The 19,071-nt window shown below is 40.0% G+C and overlaps 1 protein-coding gene across 3 annotated transcripts in view; it reads right to left on the bottom strand.

The window, feature by feature from the left end:
* HPSE2 (heparanase 2 (inactive)) overlaps positions 1-19,071 on the bottom strand; it is a 658,038-nt gene that overhangs the window by 151,371 nt on the left and 487,596 nt on the right. For all 3 annotated transcript variants that reach the window (XM_081549219.1, XM_081549229.1, XM_081549238.1), the window contains one exon: positions 8,959-9,052. In XM_081549219.1, coding sequence (XP_081405345.1) covers positions 8,959-9,052 — 94 coding nt within the window. The remainder of the gene's footprint in view (positions 1-8,958; positions 9,053-19,071) is intronic.

The following is a 19,071-nucleotide window of genomic DNA, read 5'->3' as shown; positions in this document are numbered from 1 at the left end:
AAGCCAGCTTTTTCACTCTTCTCTTCTACCCTCATCAAGAGGCTCTTTAGTTCCTCTTTGCTTTCTGCCATAAGAATGGTATCATCTGCATATCTGAGGTTGTTGATATTTCTCCCAGAAATCTTGATTCCAGCTTGTAATTCATCCAGCCCACTATTTAGCATAATGTACTGTGCATAGAAGCCAAATAAGCAGGGTGACATATAGCCTTGTCATACTCCTTTCCCAATTTTGAGTCAGTCTGTTGTTCTATGTCTGGTTCTAACTGTTGCTTCTTGACCTGCACACAGGTTTCTCAGGAGGTAGGTAAGGTGGTCTGGTAGTCCCATCTCTTTAAGAATTTTCTACAGTTTGTTCTGTTCCACACAGTCAAAGGCTTTCACATAATCAATGAAGCAGAAGTAGATTTTTTTTTTAATTCTCTTGCTTTTTCTATGATCCAACGTTAGTTGTTCAGTCATGTCCAACTCTTTGTAACCCCATGGACTGTAGCCCGACAGGCTCCTCTGTCCATGGAATTCTCTAGGCAAGAATACTGGAGTGGGTTGTCATTCCTTCTCTAGGGGATCTTCCAGACCCAGAGATTGAACCTGGGTCTCCTGCATTGCAGGTAGATTCTTTACCATCTGAGCCACCAGGAAAGCCCATGGATGTTGGCAATTTGTTCTCTTGTTCCTCTGCCTTTTCTAAACCCAGCTTTTACATCTGGCAGTTCTCGGTTCAGATACTGTTGAAGTGTAGCTTGAAGGATTTTGAGCATGACTTTGCTATCAAGTGAAATAAATGCTGTTGTACAGCAGTTTGAACTTTCTTTGGCATTGCCTTTCTTTGGGATTGAAATGAAAACTGACCTTTTTCAGTCCTATGGCCACTGCTGAGTTTTCCAAATTTGCTGGCATATTGAGTATAGCACTTTAACAGCATCATGTTTTAGGATTTTAAATAGCTTATCTGGAATTCTATCATTGTTTGTGTTTAAGAATCAAGGAATTATAGTTCACAGAATGACACTGACCAAAACTTTGGAGCTTTTTTGTGGTAAACATATTTTTCCAGGTAGATTCCCCTATTTACTTATATCTGAAAGAAAAGAGCCTAAAGTTCCATTGGGTCATATTCTCCCATTTTCAGATGCATAGTCAAGTGCAGTCACAGACACTAGTTTACTGGGAAGCTCATCAACTTCACCTCCCCATTTCCCCAGGCCTCTGTTAATGTCCTGGGAAGGGCCCTACTAATTTGTTCATATGGTCAGATATATTTCTAAAACATGCAAATTTGTTTTGTTTTCTTCTTCTTAAAGTGGTCCCCATTGTATAAGTTGCCAGCCCCATAAAACTTAGAATCACACCTGGATGTCACCTAAGGTATCAGTGTGGCACAGTTTGAGTTTAGGGTCCTCTGTCTCTTGAGTTCTCCCTTGGCCTGTGTTTCTCTTCCCCTCTATCCAAACCTGCTGTTGGGAAGGACAAATACCATATGATATCACTTATAGGTGGAATCTAAAACATGACAGAGATGAACCTACCTGTAAACCAGAAGCAGAAACACAGACAAAGAAAATAGACTGGTGACTGCCAAGGGGCGGAGGCTGGGAGAGGGGTTCATTGGGAGTTTGGGATTAGCGGATGCACACCGGTATATACAGAATGGATTAACAACAAGGTCCTACTGTATAGCACAAGGAACTATTCAATATCCTGTGATAAACCATAATGGAAAAGAATATGAAAAAGAATGTATATATGTATAACTGAGTCACTTTGCTGTACAGCACTAATTAACACAACATGGCAATTCAACTATATTTCAATAAAATACTTAGCAAAATAAAATTATTACAGAGGAAATAACCTTGCTTTTGGAAAAGGATCATCTATTTTATATTAAGGCCTTAGTGTGACTTTAAATCAGTGTAGTTTACCTCTTTTCAGGTTATTTACATTCTGCATTCTCCCGCTAAAGTATAATCAAAAATTATTTTTCTAAAGTGAAGTATCTGGCATTAAAAAACTGACTAAAATGTTACTCATAGCCGTAAAGAGACCTTTCTTTCACCCTTAAACACATACCAGAGGAAACTCTCCTACTATGCCTACATATAGGCATAGCCCATTTGTGTGCTGTGTGTGTTAAGTCACTTCAGTCAGGTAAGACTCTTTGTGACCCTATAGACTGTAGCTGGCCAGGCTCCTCTGTCCATGGGATTCTCCAAGCAAGAATACTGGAGTGGATTGCCAAGCCCTCCTCCAGGGAATCTTCCTGATCCAGGGATCAAATCCATGTCTCTTGCATCTCCTGCATTGGCAGGTGGGTTCTTTACAACTGGAGCCACCTGGGAAGCCTCACAGTCCACTTATGGTTGCCTAAATCAATTTCTATCTATTCAACACTATGCTACAAAATTAGTAGCGAATTAGATTCTTTCGGATTTGAACGGCAGAGATAGCACGTCTGAATGTGATGAGACAAAGATTTACTTTGCTTCTTTCACACTTCTACCACTATTTTACTCTGTCAAATCACCTTCCCCTCCCTAACAGTCTGCCTCTAATATTGACTGAGCGCTTGCTAAGTGATAGGCGCTGTGGTAGGCACTGGCACATTGAAACAAGCATTCAACATGGGCTTCCTTGGTGGCTCAGACAGTGAATCCGCTTACAATGCGGCAGACTCAGGTTTGATCCCTGAGTTGAGAAGATGCCCTGGAGATGGAAATAGTCATGACTAAGCAAATTAAAAGATGCTTAGTATCTTGGAAGAAAAGTTATGACCAATCTAGACAGCATATTAAAAAGCAGAGACATTACTTTGCCAACAAGGTCCGTCTAGTCAAGGCTATGGTTTTTCCAGTAGTCATGTATGGATGTGAGAGTTGGACTATAAAGAAAGCTGAGTGCCGAAGAATTGATGCTTTTGAACTGTGTTGTTGGAGAAGACTCTTGGGAGTCCCTTGGACTGCAAGAAGATCCAACCAGTCTATCCTAAAAGAGATCAGTTCTGAATATTCATTGGAAGGACTGATGTTGAAGCTGAAACTCCAATACTTTGGCCACCTGATGTGAAGAACTGACTCATTTGAAAAGACCTTGATGCTGGGAAAGATTGAAGGCGGGAGGAGAAGGGGACGACATAGGATGAGATGGTTGGATGGCACCACCGACTCAATGGGCATGAGTTTGAGTAAACTCCTGGAGTTGGTGATGGACAGAGAGACCTGGTATGCTGCAGTCCATGGGGTGGCAAAGAGTTGGACATGACTGAGCAACTGAACTGAGCAAATATATATAGATTATTGAATGAAGCAATCAATATATCAATCAATCAAACACTGATTTTTTTCCAGTGGTAATACTACTGTTCTTAACCTACTAGTGTGTTTTCATTTTCGGTTTTCTTCATTAGAGAAGGTTAACGTTGTAACTGTCTTCATTTTCCTTTAATTGTGCATCCAGTTATTCTATGACCTTTAAGAGTAACTGTTATTCTTCTACTCTCTTCCCCTTTGATATAGTTTGATATAACTAATAGGTAAACCAAAGATTGATTGAGAAAAAAAGTTTCCTTTTTAATCTGTTCATTACTTCCAAAGGATTAAATATTTATCTGCCTTACCTACTTCCATGATCCTGCCACTAAGATATATTGGAAAAAGTGCTATAATGTTACTGCATCTATTGAGATTTCAAAAAAATTACTCCTCTTTATTATTATAAGCAATCATAAACAATGATGATATTAACAAAAAATACTGGCTTCCCTTCAAAAATATTTGAAATTTCCCTTCCTTTACAAACTACAGTAGCTATATCCCACCATGGGCTCCTGTAGCACCCTAAATTCCACTGTTATGTGAGTCATTGCATCTTACTATCATTGTTTGTTTCATTAACTATTTTCCCTCTAGACCATAAAGTCTATGAGTATAACCACCATATCCTTCTTGCTCATTGTTTTATCCTCAGGAGTTTGGAAGACATGAGAATGTTATAAATAGTTTATAAATGAAGGAAGGAAGGGAAAAAGAAGGAAAGGAGGAGGGAAGGAAAATTTCAAATATTAGGGAAGCCAATTGTTCAGTTTATTTAGTATTCAAAAAGCAATCATAAGGACAGTATTTTTGAAAATACTTCCCTTATGACTAGGATTTCACCAACTCCTTCCTGTGCTTATTGAATTGCTGAAAATAATATCAAAAAGTGTTATTTCCTCCTCTGATTCCTCTAGGAAATGAAGACACAAATCATAGAGTCCAAGTGACTTGAGCCAAAATGGTTCATCTTGGTTCTTATGTTATTGTTTTGGAGTCTGCCCAGCTATCCACACTATACCATCTGCACTGTATCCTAAACATCTCTTACTTTCCCATCGGACTATTGGCTGCATTGTGAGATTCTCAACTCTTTCCCTTGACTCATCTCTCAAAGTACAGACAATTATTCTCATTCTAATGGAAAGGAGCGAGTGTGTGAATCACCCAAACAAGTGGGTTGTCCAAACACTGTCTCTGTTTGGTTTTCAAATGCATCATGTAGATTTTCATATAACCAGAATTCACCCACTGCTCAGAAAACTAAGCATTCTTAAGTGGCAATCCAAATTTGGAAACCACAGCTGTTTTTAGCAATTGAGTCACTGTCTCTCAGGTGCCAAAAATATCACCTATCATATTCTCCAGGGTTCAAAGAAAGAGGAAAGAGGAAGAAAGCAAAGAACAAGTTGAGAATAAAGGTAACATGAAGCTTCTCCAGTAAAATGAATTGTTATTAAAAAACAACCATAATAACTGAAACAACAATAATTATGGCAAGAACTACCACTCACTAGCAATGAGCAAATCAGGGTTTCATGTGATCTTCCTAATCTCCCTGAGAGGGAAGGAGGATAGTACAATGGTCGCTATCAAGTACTAGTTCCAGGAACTGTTGTGGATATCAAAATCTGCAGTTGTTTAAGTCTCATATACAAAATGGTGTAGTGTTTGTATTATAACCTATGCACATTCTTCCATGTATTGTACTTTAAATCTCTCTAAATTACTTATAATACCTAATACAATGAAAATGCTAGGTAAATAGTTGCCAGTACCTGGCAAATTCAAGTTTTGCTTTTTGTAACCTTCTAAAATGTTTTTTCTTGAGTATTTTCAATTAGTGTTTGGTTGAACCCACAGATGTAGAACGCACAGATACAGATAGAGAGGGCTGACTGTGTTCTTAGCAACCTCATTTTACAGGTGAAGAAACAAAATCAGAAAGGTTAAGTGAATGGCTGAGGGTCATACAACCTAAGCCACTAGACTTCAAATCCTGTCTCCTGTCTCTTCTTCAAACAGCCTCACCATAGTTTTATAAAAACCAACCTTGCATGAATTTGTTTTGGTAGGAAGTCTACCCTTTTTCCATTACTAGGACCTAAGGAGAGATCATTAAGATTTCTATGAACTTCTTGAAATAAAAAAGAAACAGATATTCCATTTCTAACTTTTGGATGAGAGTTCCAGGTATATATCTAATAAAATGTTTACTTGGACCATTTCCAAGCTGGTTGGGGGGCTCACAAGAAAGAACTTTGATCACTCTGCCCCAGACTGTACCCTAGTATTAAATTTCCCAAACCCCCATTCCACCCACAGGGGATTTCAGGAACAACCAAAGTAACTTTTCAACTGACAAATCTTGATGACTCTTCTCTGGTCTCCTAGGCTTCATCTCCCCAAGTCAGGCCAGTACCTAGTATATCCTCAGCGGTGGTGCGAGACTCCCCTTCTCAAGGCCCTAACAACTGGGCCCAGGTTACTGTAGCTAGTAGAAAGTCTATCCTATGAATCAAACCTCAATGAATCTGTGATCTAGCAACAACCCTAGCAGATATCCATTTAAGGCAATCTCTGGCAAGAGCTTTATAAAAGAGATTTGGAAAAAGAAAACCAGTCAGAGAGAGAACTGCATGGGCTACTAAATAAAACAAGGAGGATGAAACTTTGGCAGACAGTATTTTCCCAAAGTGACGGAAAAAATGTTTCTGGTCTTATATGCCCTTCCAGTACCTCGTCACTCCCTTATCAAGAAGCGTTTATTTCCTCTTCTCTTAAATCCCTAAGGGTCTTGGTGACTGTCTTAATGAATCGACTATGGTTGAAGCAATGCCCTATGACTTCTAAGGATAGATAGAAAAGTTAATAGAGCTTCCACCTGACTCACTCTCTTGGGCATCTGACTTTAAAACCTTGAGAGGAAGTCCAAGGCTACAGGGAGAGGTATTCTGGTTATCAGCCCCACAAAGGTGATAGTTAACAACTGACATCAACTTTCAGAGTGAATGAGCCTTCTGATGATTCCAGTCATTGGCCTTTGAATTAGCCTAGCCTTCACGTTTTCCAGCTGAAAGTAATGGAGCAAAGAAAAGCCATCCTATGGGAATTCCTGACCCATAGAATTCATGGTCATAATAAATGATCATTTTAAGCCACTAAGTTTTGGGATAATTTATTGCACAGCAAGACGTAACCAGAACAGTAACGTAAGCCTGAGGGGACCACTGAGCATTTTGTATTTGCCAGAGCCAAAAGGTGGCTCCAGGCTCTACTGCTAATTCTATCTACCCCCTGCCAGGTGTCTTCTGTATGTATAGGTCATTTCTCTTCAAGGCTCCACTGCTCCTCTCTGCAATCACACTTGGCTCTCCTTTACTGTGTCCAACAGATGTGTTTTTGAAAGTCTGAATTTCAATTGTGCCCAGAGTTTGAGACCTTTTCCTTAAGTTTCTTCAGCCTTGCCTGGACCAGTCAGGAAGTGAGTTTAGTCTCTTATTTCAGTCTCTGAACATTCTGTGATGGTGAAGGAACATTCACTGGTGTAGAGTAATAAGTAGTGGGCAGAAAGAGGAGAACCTAACTCCTAACTCTTTTGTCTTGGTTTTGACCTAGTTCTACATGAAGAATTACATGAACACAGTTAGAACCTTCGCTCACAGTGCCATGACACCATTGAATCATTTTACTTCCAGTGACAATCCTTTGATCAGGTTGCTAGACTCAAAGCTGGAAAAACCAAAAATATAGCGACTTGTTATGTTGAACACTATTGTAACACAAAAACTTAGAATAGTACCTGGAACACAGTAAGCACTCATTAAATATCCACTGAATGAAAGAATGAACAAGTGAATAAATGAAAGAAATTTCCTTCCCTCTTTTTAGAGACAAATAACTAATACTGGATTAGCATAATGTGCTTAGAAAACTCTAGAGTTTAATAGGTTGACATTCTACTCCATTAGGTAATATGTTTTTCAAAGTAAGTATTGCTCAAGTAAGTATTAAACCTTGAAACTGTATAGTTCCTCAAGGGCAAAGAACATGTCTCATTCCATTTTGTATCCTCAGCAGCTGGGACTATGCCTGCTACTTGTTAAAAGCTCAGTAAATAGTAGTTAAATATTAAAAACTAAGTGAATGTCAAGCAGAGACTGACAGATATTTCAAATCATTTAGTTCTCCTAGGCGTTGCCTAGTAGGAGACAGTGACAGATAAGGGTGCTGGTCAATGCACCTGATCCCCACAGGGATCATACTGGGACGTAGAAATTCAGAAGTCCTGAGGCCTCACAACTTCTAAAGACTCAAAGGGCTATTTATAATCTGAGTATGACATTAAGTGCTTTTCTATGATTGCTCCAAATAGTATTTTCTTACACAACTAATTTTATAATGAGCCATTTGTTTATTTACCCATTCATTTATTCATTCATCCCATATACATATATTGGCCATGCCATGGCTTGCAGGATCTTAGTTCTTGGACCAGGGATTGAACCCAAACACTTGGTACTGAAAGCATGGATTCCTAACCATTGGACTACCAGGGAACTTCCCTCATTCACCCTATTTTAGTGGGGGTCCACCTGTTTGTTTGTTTGTTTTGCAAAGATGTATTTAATCTGCTCAAGAGGAAGTTGAATGTTTAAAAGGTCTTCATTCCCTAGAAAGGTCTTCCCTTGTGGCTCAGCTGGTAAAGAATCTGCCTGCAATGCGGGAGACCTGGTTTCAATCTCTGGGTTGGGAAGATCCCCTGGAGAAGGGAAAGGCTACCCACTCCAGTATTTTCACCTGGAGAATTCCATGGACTGTATAGTCCTTGAGGTCGCAAAGAGTTGGACTGAGTGATTTTCACCTTCACTTTTCCCTGGAAAAGTACTTGACTAGGAAGCTAAAGAAAGATGAGATACTATTTTGTAGAGGTAGATGGAAATTGTAGACATAAGACACTCACAATTCAGACTTACCTAATCTAGTGTATTGCAAAATGTGATCTGCATTGGGTAGAATCACTTGACAGATGACTATTAAAAGGCAGAGATGTCTGGGATCCATTCCAGACACACTAAGTCAAAACATCAGAAGTGAGAGTGGAAATTTTACAAGCAGCCTCTAGTGATTTTCATTTTACTCAAGTTTGAGAACTACTGACCACAGGTTTCTTGATAATATGACCTACATATGATTGCTTAATTTAATCTATGGCTACAAAAGTAAGATGTTACTTGGCTGATTCTAAGATGCCTAGGAGTACCGTACATGTGGCTCAAAATTGCCAATACCCTTGATCACAATTCCACTAAATGAATGTAATCATTCTCTCCTTAAACTAATCCAAAATAAACTCTTGCAAAAAGAAAGTAAACCTATCCTTCCCTTAAGAAACTCACAATTTAGAAGCAAACTATTACAAAGTATTTGTTATTAAATATAGGAGCTTTTAAACCTGGATATGGCACATTCAAATCCTTCTCAATCTAAAAACAATAAACAACAATCATTAACTGTGAGAGGTAGCTCGTGGCCATGAAAGTCTAGACTGTACTATCCACAGTGCTACCATCCAGCTGGAACCCTGTGACCTTTCCTTGCCTTACTCCCAAACTCTCTCCTCTTCTTCCCCAGAGATTTTTACTCACTTTCTGTATTTTCCTAATCTGGTCAGAGAGTGTGTCTAACAGGCGAGTTTTCAGGAAGTCCATCACCTTGACCACCCGGCCATCAATGTAGCAACTGGAATAAAAATAAAATAAGAATCAGGTAAAATCTCAAGCAGGAGATTACAAATATATTTCTCTAGCCAGAGGTCTCTGTTGCCTGAGAAACAACAGTCCAGGGTTCACTTGAGCTTTTACATTCTAAAAAGTTTTGATCCTGCATACTTTTCAAACAAAAATAAACATCTTATCCTCTTTATTTTTACCTCCATTCGTAGGCTAACACTGTGATTTTTTCAGCCTTTGTCCATTGAAACTGCATTTATTGCTCTATAGGAACTGATAGGAATCCGTAACACAAATTGGGTAATGGGGAAAAGCTTACTTTGTTGCCCCCATAGGGAAAGTAATTTAACATCCCTTCCATACCATCCTTACTCCCACTTTAAAATAATAAAGGTACGTGAGAGGTTTGCAAGACTACTCAAATATTTTGAATTTTTAAATAAGAGAACACCAACCACAAAAAATCAGATTTAGTGCAGTGAGTGGGTTGCAAAAATTTCATCTCCAGTTCACTTCCCTGGCAAAATACCTTGTAGTCAACCTCCTTCCACCTCTACAATAAATGAATGGATATGAATAAACAAATAAGAAAGACAGATTAAAGTCCAGGTGCCCTATCCTAAAATAGCAACATTTGGCACTCCTCAGTGTGGCAGTGTTCCTGGTTCTGTTAGATGGCTTAAGTGAAACATCAAGTTCTGCTGACACTACGCTATTAACATTCAACCAAAACAAGTCCATCCGGCTTTGTGTGGATTCTCTCAGAATTCTTACTCTGAAGACTACGCCCAGGGTTAAGTGACCTTCATTATCTTAAACCTCCCAATACTAATCTTTGCAAAATTCCAAATTAAATCTATTTAATTTAAGTCAAAACTTATGACTCCCTTTTCCAATCTACTTAGGTCTCCTTGGTTGATGAATAATGATAGACTACATCATTTTTAGTTAGTCACCAACCTCTCAGTACATGTTACAGAACCATGTGAAAATCCTTTGTAATGTTAAATTGCCATTCTAATACATGATGTAGCGGAATGGTTAAAATTCCTTGTAATTACACTTTAGACCAGGTGCTCTGGTTGCAGTGTGGGTGGTAGCTGAGTGCCTCTCATTCAGCCTTCCCCTTGGCCTCCCTCACCACGTCACACACTTCCACAGACTCTAATGTTTAAATCATCGGTATATTGGAAAGAGTCCAGGTTTTGGAGCCAGAGATACCTGAATTCAAATTCCATATCAGGTATTTACTATCTATATGATTTTGGACAACATGCCTGGGCTTTACGGGCCTCGGTTTTCTTATTCTTAAAAGAGAGGTAACCTATCTGCTTCCTAGGATTGTTTGAAGATTAAGCAGATAAACCTAAAGTGTCTGGCATACAGTAAGCACTCAACAACTTTTAGTTCTTTTCTGATTTCTCTAATTTTCAGCTCACAAAGATGGGGTCATAAACAATAGGAGACTGACTAAATTACATGTGTATAGAATTCTAAAGTGAGATTGTTGTCCCAAAGGGTACATGCTTTTGAAAATTTGGGTGGTTACTTATATTAGGGAATAAAACAAACCAATGACAGGACCTTTCACCTCATTCCTGGTACTAGATGCTAGACTCAGATCCAATAAACATTTACTATGTGTAACACACAGAGCTGGTAATGTCCATATCCATCACCTCACAACCTCTATTAGTACTCCACTGTCAGCACCTCCAATTGTTTTTAAGTTGTGATTAGACAGCATACTACCTGAAAGCTAGGCATATGAAAACACTGCAGTGTTCAAATAAAAAAATAATTTGTGCAATGTTAATATAACACATAATGAAGGACATAAATATTTGTATTATATTACATAATGACTATGTGTATGTTAAAAATGTACTGTAATTAGTGTTCTTTTATGTTTTGATCAAATACATTATAGTTTCCTCTTTTTTCTTTGTTAGCTCCCAGTAATTATTTTAAAAATCAGAAATATAAGTTTTGCTGGCAACACATATAGTTTAATGCTCCTTGAGATAAAAGTGCCAGATGTATTCTTTCAATATGTAGGATTGCCTGTGAACATGCATCCTATCCCACACAGTCCATGACCCAGGGTTGAGGGGCCTCACTCTTCCCCTCCTTCCTCTGGTCACTTTTCTCAAGTACACAAAGCTTGAAGTTTGAAAGCCTTGGTTCAAGCTCAGCTTTGCCACATATTACCTATATGATACTAGGCTTCCCCTTCTTTAAAACTGGTTTAAAAAGAACCCAAACATATATTTTCACAGGGTTACTGTGAAGCCCTGTGAATAAAAATCAGGAGAAATGCTGAGAACAGAACATGGCACACAGAAGGTATTCAATAACCAATCTGTCCTCCAGGTTACTTAAATATCCAAGGTGGTAGCAACCCAGATGGGGTGAGCAGGGAAACACCTATCTGGACAAAGACACTGTTCATCCACTGAGGATCTGGAATGAGGGAATTATGGAGGAGCAGAAACAAACTCTGGATTTCCAGTAGGTGGGAGGCAGGGGGAGAGAAAGAGAGAGAGGGAGAGAGAATGAAATCGGGAGGGCTGTGATTATGCTGCAAACGTTTGTAGTCTGAAAAGATCTTGGTGGTCATGTGGTCTAAAGTAGGTAATCCAGTGACAACATCCCTGAGAGTGATTATCTGGGACAGGGAATCGACTCTCATATCCTACTAGTACGGATCCACTGTAGCACAGCTCGAACTCAGGAAAGGTTCTTCTACTATGGGTCTAAAATTGGCTTCCTCTTACTGTTCACTCAACAGCTGTTTTCTTGGACCCAGGAATAGTCCAGCTCCTCCTTCATGTGACATGTGGGGGAGGAATTCCAGTAAAAACTTTAGCTTAAGCTTTTTAGAGCCTATTCTTGGCCCCACTCTTAACCTAACAAGCTGGATTCAATCATTCTCAGTTGGTCTCAGGCTATCCTGAGGGCCATGAATTAGATGAGAGCCTAGAGAACTCTAGGCAGGAAACCAGTGTGACAAGGTTATCTTATCTCAACAGTGCAGGCAAGAAGGAATCTGGGTCTAAGTAAGGGAGGTCACAGAAAAAGTAAAAGTGAGAGCCTGTGAAGAAAGAACTAATAAAATAAAGCTGTAGAGTGTAGGAGAGATGGGAAGGGAGTCAGTGATGATCATGAGCTTATGAGAGAGAATGTCTTAGAGGACATTGGTGCCAAGGACATGTAGGCTAGTCAGACTAGGTTTTAGGTTTGTCAAAGGAGAGAAATTATTCTGCCTGAGATATCAAAGACACAGAGAATATCAAAGAGAAAACAGGTCCTTGGAGATGTGAGAAGTCAGCATAGAGAAAAGTTGAGATAGAAAATGTTGACCTCACTGTTTTCTTTTCTTCAGTTTGTAAATAATGAATGAAGTCATGGCCATAGATGAGCTCTCTCAGGGAACCAGAGAAGTTAACAGAGATGGCAGATCTTCTAAAAGCTTCTCAGTTGTGGCCCTGAACATTGCCTCTGCCTTTGGCCTGAATATGAATCCCTTCCCCAGCCTGACCATCACAGTGTCTTTTTAATAATTGCAGTCTGAGTCAGATTCACATCTGGATGCCAAAGGAATCCCATATTACTGTGAAGTTTCATCAACTTTCATTTGCAAACACAAATCCACATTTATATTGTACTATGGAAATAAGAACTTCCAGGTTAGTTCAGTCACTCAGTCATGTCCAACTCTTTGTGACCCCATGAACTGCAGCATGCCAGGCCTCCCTGTCCATCACCAACTCCTGGACTTTACTCAAACTCATGCCCATTGAGTCAGTGATGCCATCCAACCATCTCATCCTCTGTCGTCCCCTTCTCCTCCTGCCCTCAATCTTTCCCAGCATCAGGGTCTTTTCAAATGAGTCAGCTCTTTGCATCAGGTGGCCAAAGTATTGGAGTTTCAGCTTTAACATCAGTCCTTCCAATGAACACCCAGGACTGATCTCCTTTAGGATGGACTGGTTGGATCTCCTTGCAGTCCAAGGGACTCTCAAGAGTCTTCTCTAACACCACAGTTCAAAAGCATCAATTCTTCGGCGCTCAGCTTTCTTCACCGTCCAACTCTCACATCCATACACGACTACTGGAAAAACCATAGCCTTGACTACATGGACCTTTGTTGACAAAGTAATGTCTCTGCTTTTTTATATGCTATCTAGGTTGGTCATAACTTTCCTTCCAAGGAGTAAGTGTCTTTTAATTTCATGGTTGTAATCACCATCTGCAGTGATTTTGGAGCCCCCCAAAGTAAAGTCAGCCACTGTTTCCCCATCTATTTGCCAATAAGAATTTTGGTCCTGCAGAATTTAGCATTCCTTTTGAAGAGAGGAGACAATTGAACCATAGGTATGAGTTGATAAATACCTGAGCCTTTTTCTCGGGTACCCTGGGACAATTAGCTTGCTGCACTTCATATACGTGAAGCTTCTTAGAAAACATTCAGTGTCAGCAGTCAGTAGTTATTTGAAAAACTCTTGCCTATTACAGAGATTTGGCTCTCTGATAGTGGCTGCCTATGGTAAAGGGCTCAATATAGCAGTTAGATTTGGACATAAGAGCCTATGATAACCACTTGGAAAGAATAAATTGTTAAAAATGGAAAAGATGTGATTTCTAACCAAGACTGGGTAAGTGGAAGTGGGACTGGATTCCAACTGACTGTCCAGTGATGGGGGGCAACTCTCTATGCTTTCCTCTGTCTTCTGCATTGGGAGGGTAAAGATAATTCTGAGCTGCCAAGGTTTCTTCTCAAGAGTTAACTAGCTTAGTGACAGCTACAAAGGCACGTGAGGACCAAACAAAATCAGAGAGGAAAGGAAGGGAAAGAGAGAGGAAAGGAATTTGCCAGTAAGATGTGCTTTGGCATCTTCCACATAAACCTGGCAGAATGGTTGGTTCTAGAAATGCTTAGGTTGATAATTTTAGGTAAATCATAGTCCTCCTCTAAGCTCTCTTGAAATCTCAGCATCTCTTAGGATCACACCACAAATGGCTAAGCTATTCAACTAAAAGCTGAAGCGAGGAGAGGCTGTGCAGAAATACCCATTATGTGAACTATTACTACAAACACAATGGGCTTGAAACCACTGTATGTGGACAAATAGCCTGTCTGGCTCATTACCAGCGACCATCATTCCTTCCTCTGCTGGCCTCCAGATCCGCAGCTCATGCCAAGCATACACCTGGGAAGGTAGCAAAGATGACAGAGTGTACAAAGTAAATGGAATGACTTACCAATTCATTCACCAACTCTCTTGCTCTCTTTTGTTCTAAATTTTATTTTTAGTTTAATGCTTTTCATCTTATTTAAAAGTCTGCCCTTTATCTGTTTATTATAAAAGAAACAAGTGCTCATTATAGACAAAATAGGAAATGCACATAAAATTAAAATATGAAAATGAAAAATCACTGGTAAGTCCAACACCTAGAGAAACTCATTGTTAACATTTTGACTTGTACCCTTTCAGACTTTCCACAGTAAATTTACATAAAATTTCCCATAATTAGTTATTTTAAAACTTACTCCAGATTCTATTCCACTAGCATATAAACATAAAATTGTCCCAGCTGAGATTCTCAAGAAGCCGTATCACAGAGATCCAAACAAATATTAGAGACTCCAGATGAAATCATCTTACTCTTATTTCCATTCCATTCTGGCCAGATAGGGATCCTCTGCCAGGAGCAGGTCTCATCTCCTTTCTTCTTTGCTTAACCCTTCCCCTTTCCCCCTTCTCTAGGCCCCTAGATTTAGTCTTCAGGATTGTACTCCAATTAGCCACTTATGCCCATTAGCCTCTTAAAACATTTAATGAGGAGAGCTTGTTGGCTCCAGGGGCAGCTGGTTTTGTTTACCTGGCTCTTTACTTTAAAAGGAAAAACCTTTGCCCCTTATTATCTGACCTCTTCTTTTATTTCAGGTAATTGCATTAGTGCTGGCTTTCCAATGCTCAGGAATTTCCGGACCTATTTTGCTGCCTGCTGCTTTCAGGGAGGAGGGGCTATCTACTCAGAGTTCTAACACCCTGCCTCCTGCCTGGGCAGGTAATGCCATAAAACTGGGGCCTTCCCCACTGGATCGGAGAGAAGTTTGGATAATCACTAGAACAACCCTATTGACCTATAAAAGATATTCTGACACCTTGAAGTCAAACACTGGAGAGGCTGATGCTAGTCTCTCCAAAGCTTTATAAATTGTTATCTGCCCCTCCTCCAAGGGTCTCCTTCTGGGTTCCTACTGAGCACATTCTCATATTTACCTTTGGTTTGCTTTCTGAGGCTGCACTATTCTTGATCTTCTTTGCTATGGGTCAATGTTACTATCTTGTGTTCAGAACTACTTTGAGAAGTAAAGCTTGGATGAAATAAATGCTGTTAGGGAAAAAAAAGGTCCTATGAAATGTGGGTGTCTTTTGGCTTTCTTCAACCAGTTCTTATACTATCTATAAAGGAGTCACCCAACTTACTAAAGGGTTGTGGTACAGGAATTTCAGAGTTTGGTAAAATGTTATCATTGAAAAATTATGCAAGTAACAGTCAAGGTGGTGGGCAATCCATCAGGCACATAATGGGTACTCAAAAGATATATTTAATGAAAGCATGGGTGTCTGTATAATTTAACCCACAATTCACCAAAAGAGTGGGCCCGAGTCTTGAGTACAGTCACAAGGGCCTAATTTTCTTGAACTTTTCTCTCTCCTAATTCCTTGCACACTTTGGGTCCTGAGCTTCGAGCCCTAATCATTCTCCCCAGTGAACACAATGCATGTGGAGAGACACTTTGTCTTGGCAGGGACTCAAACAGCTGGCCCTTGATCCTAGCAGCGCTAAGGAGAGCTCCAGGGGAGCAGGGAAGGAGAGGGATAGGAAAGCCATCTGCAGAGTGCTCTGAGAGGGGCAACTCTGGGAATTTTCAGAGTAGTAGACCGTGATGGCACCAAAAGTGTGAGCAGGGGTGTATCTGTGTGTTTTGAGTCTTAAATGTAAACAATTTGTGGGACCCTCTTTAAGAAAAGGAAATCAGAAGTACAAAACACAAAATTAGGTACAAAAGTAAATATTTATTTAGAATGACAAAATAAATCACAACAAACTCCCAGAAACTTCTTACAAATCCCTCTTTTTCTGAGCAATCTTTACACAATCTACCAGAAATGTTTACACAGCAATGCTTCCCCCTCACCACCTAGAACACCCTACAATTCTGAGCAACTCCCAGCATTCCTAGGAATCAATGCAAGTGAAGGGCTTGAAGCTTAAGTCATTAGCTTCCTGGTCAGTTTAACTGTGGGTCATCAATAATAGGAATGGCAGGATCTAAGTTACTAGAATCTAACCATCTATGTGCAGTATTTATTTTCATTCAGTGTTTGTAAACTGGGAGCTTATACAGTTACCACAATCTTTCCCTGACCTCTTTTCATATAATTGCCATTGTAGCTGAATAGCACAACTACTGCTGCTGCTGCTATGTCACTTCAGTCGTGTCCGACTCTGTGCGACCCCACAGATGGCAGTCCACCAGGCTCCCCTGTCCCTGGGATTTTCCAGGCAAGAGTTCTGGAGTGGGGTGCCATTGCCTTCTCCGGAATAGCACAACTAACTTGACTATAATTAGTGCATTACTAACTAGGAAAACATAGAAAGGAGAATGAGGAAGGGAGGAGCCATATATGTATTACGTTCCTTTTTTTTGCTGGCTGTTTTACATATGGTGTCTCATTTAACCCCCTGAACAGTCACTGTTTTGCAGATTATAACCTGTGGCTCAAAGAGGTGTAGTAGGGAGTTCTCCGGTGGCACAGTGGATAAGAATCTGCCTGCCAATGAAGGGGACATGAGTTTGATCCCTGGTCCAGGAAGATTCCGCGTGTCTTGGAACAACTAAGCTTGTGTGCCACAACTGTTGAAGCCTTTGTGCCCCAGAGCACGTGCTCTGCAACAAGAGAAGCCACCTAAATGAGAAGCCCATGCACCACAATCAAAAGTGGCCCCCAATCGCCCATAACTAGAGAAATCCCGAGCAGAGCAATGAAGATCCAGTGCAACAAAAAAAGAAAAGAAATATAGTAACTAGAAAACCAGAGACCAAGTAGGTACTAGGCAACAGATACCAAAAACTTGCCTCTCTACTCTGCTCTGCCAAGTGTGAGGGCTATGAAGACCACTCTGCTTACTTCATCTGTCTGTAATCAAGTTGCTGCTTTTCAACTCCCTTTAGTCTTGCCTATTTCAACTATCCTGAACACTTAAACAATACTGAGCTAAGCTCAAATTTCTCAAGAAAATGAAACAATTACAACAAATAAAAGCACAAGCAAAACAATAACGAAAGCAAAAACTTGGGGAGATAAGTAAAGTAACGGAGATGGTATAACTTTACTTTTTTTCTTGCAAAAGTGTTTTTCAAAGTATTTTTGTCAGTAATTGTTATATGAAGAAAAGGGGCCCCATTGTCGAAAATAAGTTTAAGAAATGCTGGGTTAAAACCAAGTTAAGTAGTATTTCCTGTTCCAGCCAGCATGAAATAGATTAGAATTACCCTCCAGTCACAGACAACTCAAAATTGAACACAAAATATATAACAACTCTTTGATCAGACAGCAGCCAACTCAAGCTGTGATCCTTGAGAAAGGCATGGCACCTGAGGTGAGCCCCACATTTACCTGGGCTTGCTCCTCTAGAGAGGGTAGAGATAATTTATTGATGACCCAAATTTTGTGCTCCCCTTCCACAGTGCAGAGCTGTGTACAAGAAGCAGCAGCCTAGCCAGAACCTATTGTACCTCTGCCTAGATCACAAAAGGGGTGCCCATCAGACTAACGGGTCAAAGCATTGTGAGCAGATGTGTCATCTTAGGCTAAAGTAGCTGGAGATGTGTATCACTTCTGAGCAGAAATTAAAAAGCCATGTCTTTCCTTATATATTCTTTCCTCCATTGCCAGATGAATGGAAGAGTCTCCAAGGAGAAGTCACATGATGGAAAAAATCAGGGTCCTGAAAAATCACATAAAAGGCCATCCACCAGGTACCTCAGCATTGGATGTGACATTAGTGAGAAACAAACGTCTAATTGTTTAGCCACTGAGATTTGGGGGTTTATTTATAAGAAAACAATGTTGTTATGTTTCCTAGTGCATATGTATTCGTTACTACGAAGCTCCATTACACCAATCTGTTTGATCAAGTGTATAATAAAAAGGTTGTCCTTTGAGAGAAAATGGTCCCTGTTATGAAAATAAAAAGATTAACCCAGAGAACTCTAGTTAATTCTAGTTTGAATTGACTAGGTAACTGTCAACAATGGGCTGAATTCTAATATCATGCAAAGACAGTTGAAGAGGGGAGAAATGATTCTTATTCTTCTATATCTAGGCTAACTGAATTCAGGGTGAAACAATGACTAAGGTGATTACTAATGACCAGAGAGGACATGGAATCTAGAATATTGGAAGGGAGGTCAGTTAAATGGAAGCTACATATCAGTGGGTGGCAGCCTTTTGACTTACATCCAGTGTCCTCCACTAGGTCTCTAGTGAAAACCTGAGTTTTCATTTGAAGGCCAGCCATAGTTTGAGGTAGATTTATTTCAGCATCAATATTGTCAATGAAATCACATGTCCTAACTTGCATGTATTACCCAAGCAGGAAAACCAGAGGTTCAACTCTTCTCTGCATGATGATGTTGCTTATTGCCGTCTATGGGGTCACACAGAGTCGGACACGACTGAAGCGACTTAGCAGCAGCAGCAGCACTCATAATTGTACATGTGTGTGCATACACACACACACAAACTGCTACTCTAGCTGTATTCACCAATACTCTGTATATTTTAGTTCCCTCCCTGGTGGCTCAGTGGTAAAGAATCTGGCTGCCAATGCAGGAGACATGGGCTTGATCCCTAGGTCAGGAAGATCTCCTGAAGAAGCAAATGGCAACCCACCACAGTATTCTTGCCTAGGAAATCCCATGGACAAAGGAGCCTGGGTGGGCTACAG

This window comes from Giraffa tippelskirchi, chromosome 2 (assembly GCF_054371585.1).
Source record: "Giraffa tippelskirchi isolate mGirTip1 chromosome 2, T2T-mGirTip1v1.2.pri, whole genome shotgun sequence".
Taxonomy (NCBI): domain Eukaryota; kingdom Metazoa; phylum Chordata; class Mammalia; order Artiodactyla; family Giraffidae; genus Giraffa; species Giraffa tippelskirchi.
Note: the sequence above shows the minus strand (reverse complement) of the source record. Positions and strands in the feature narration are given on the sequence as shown.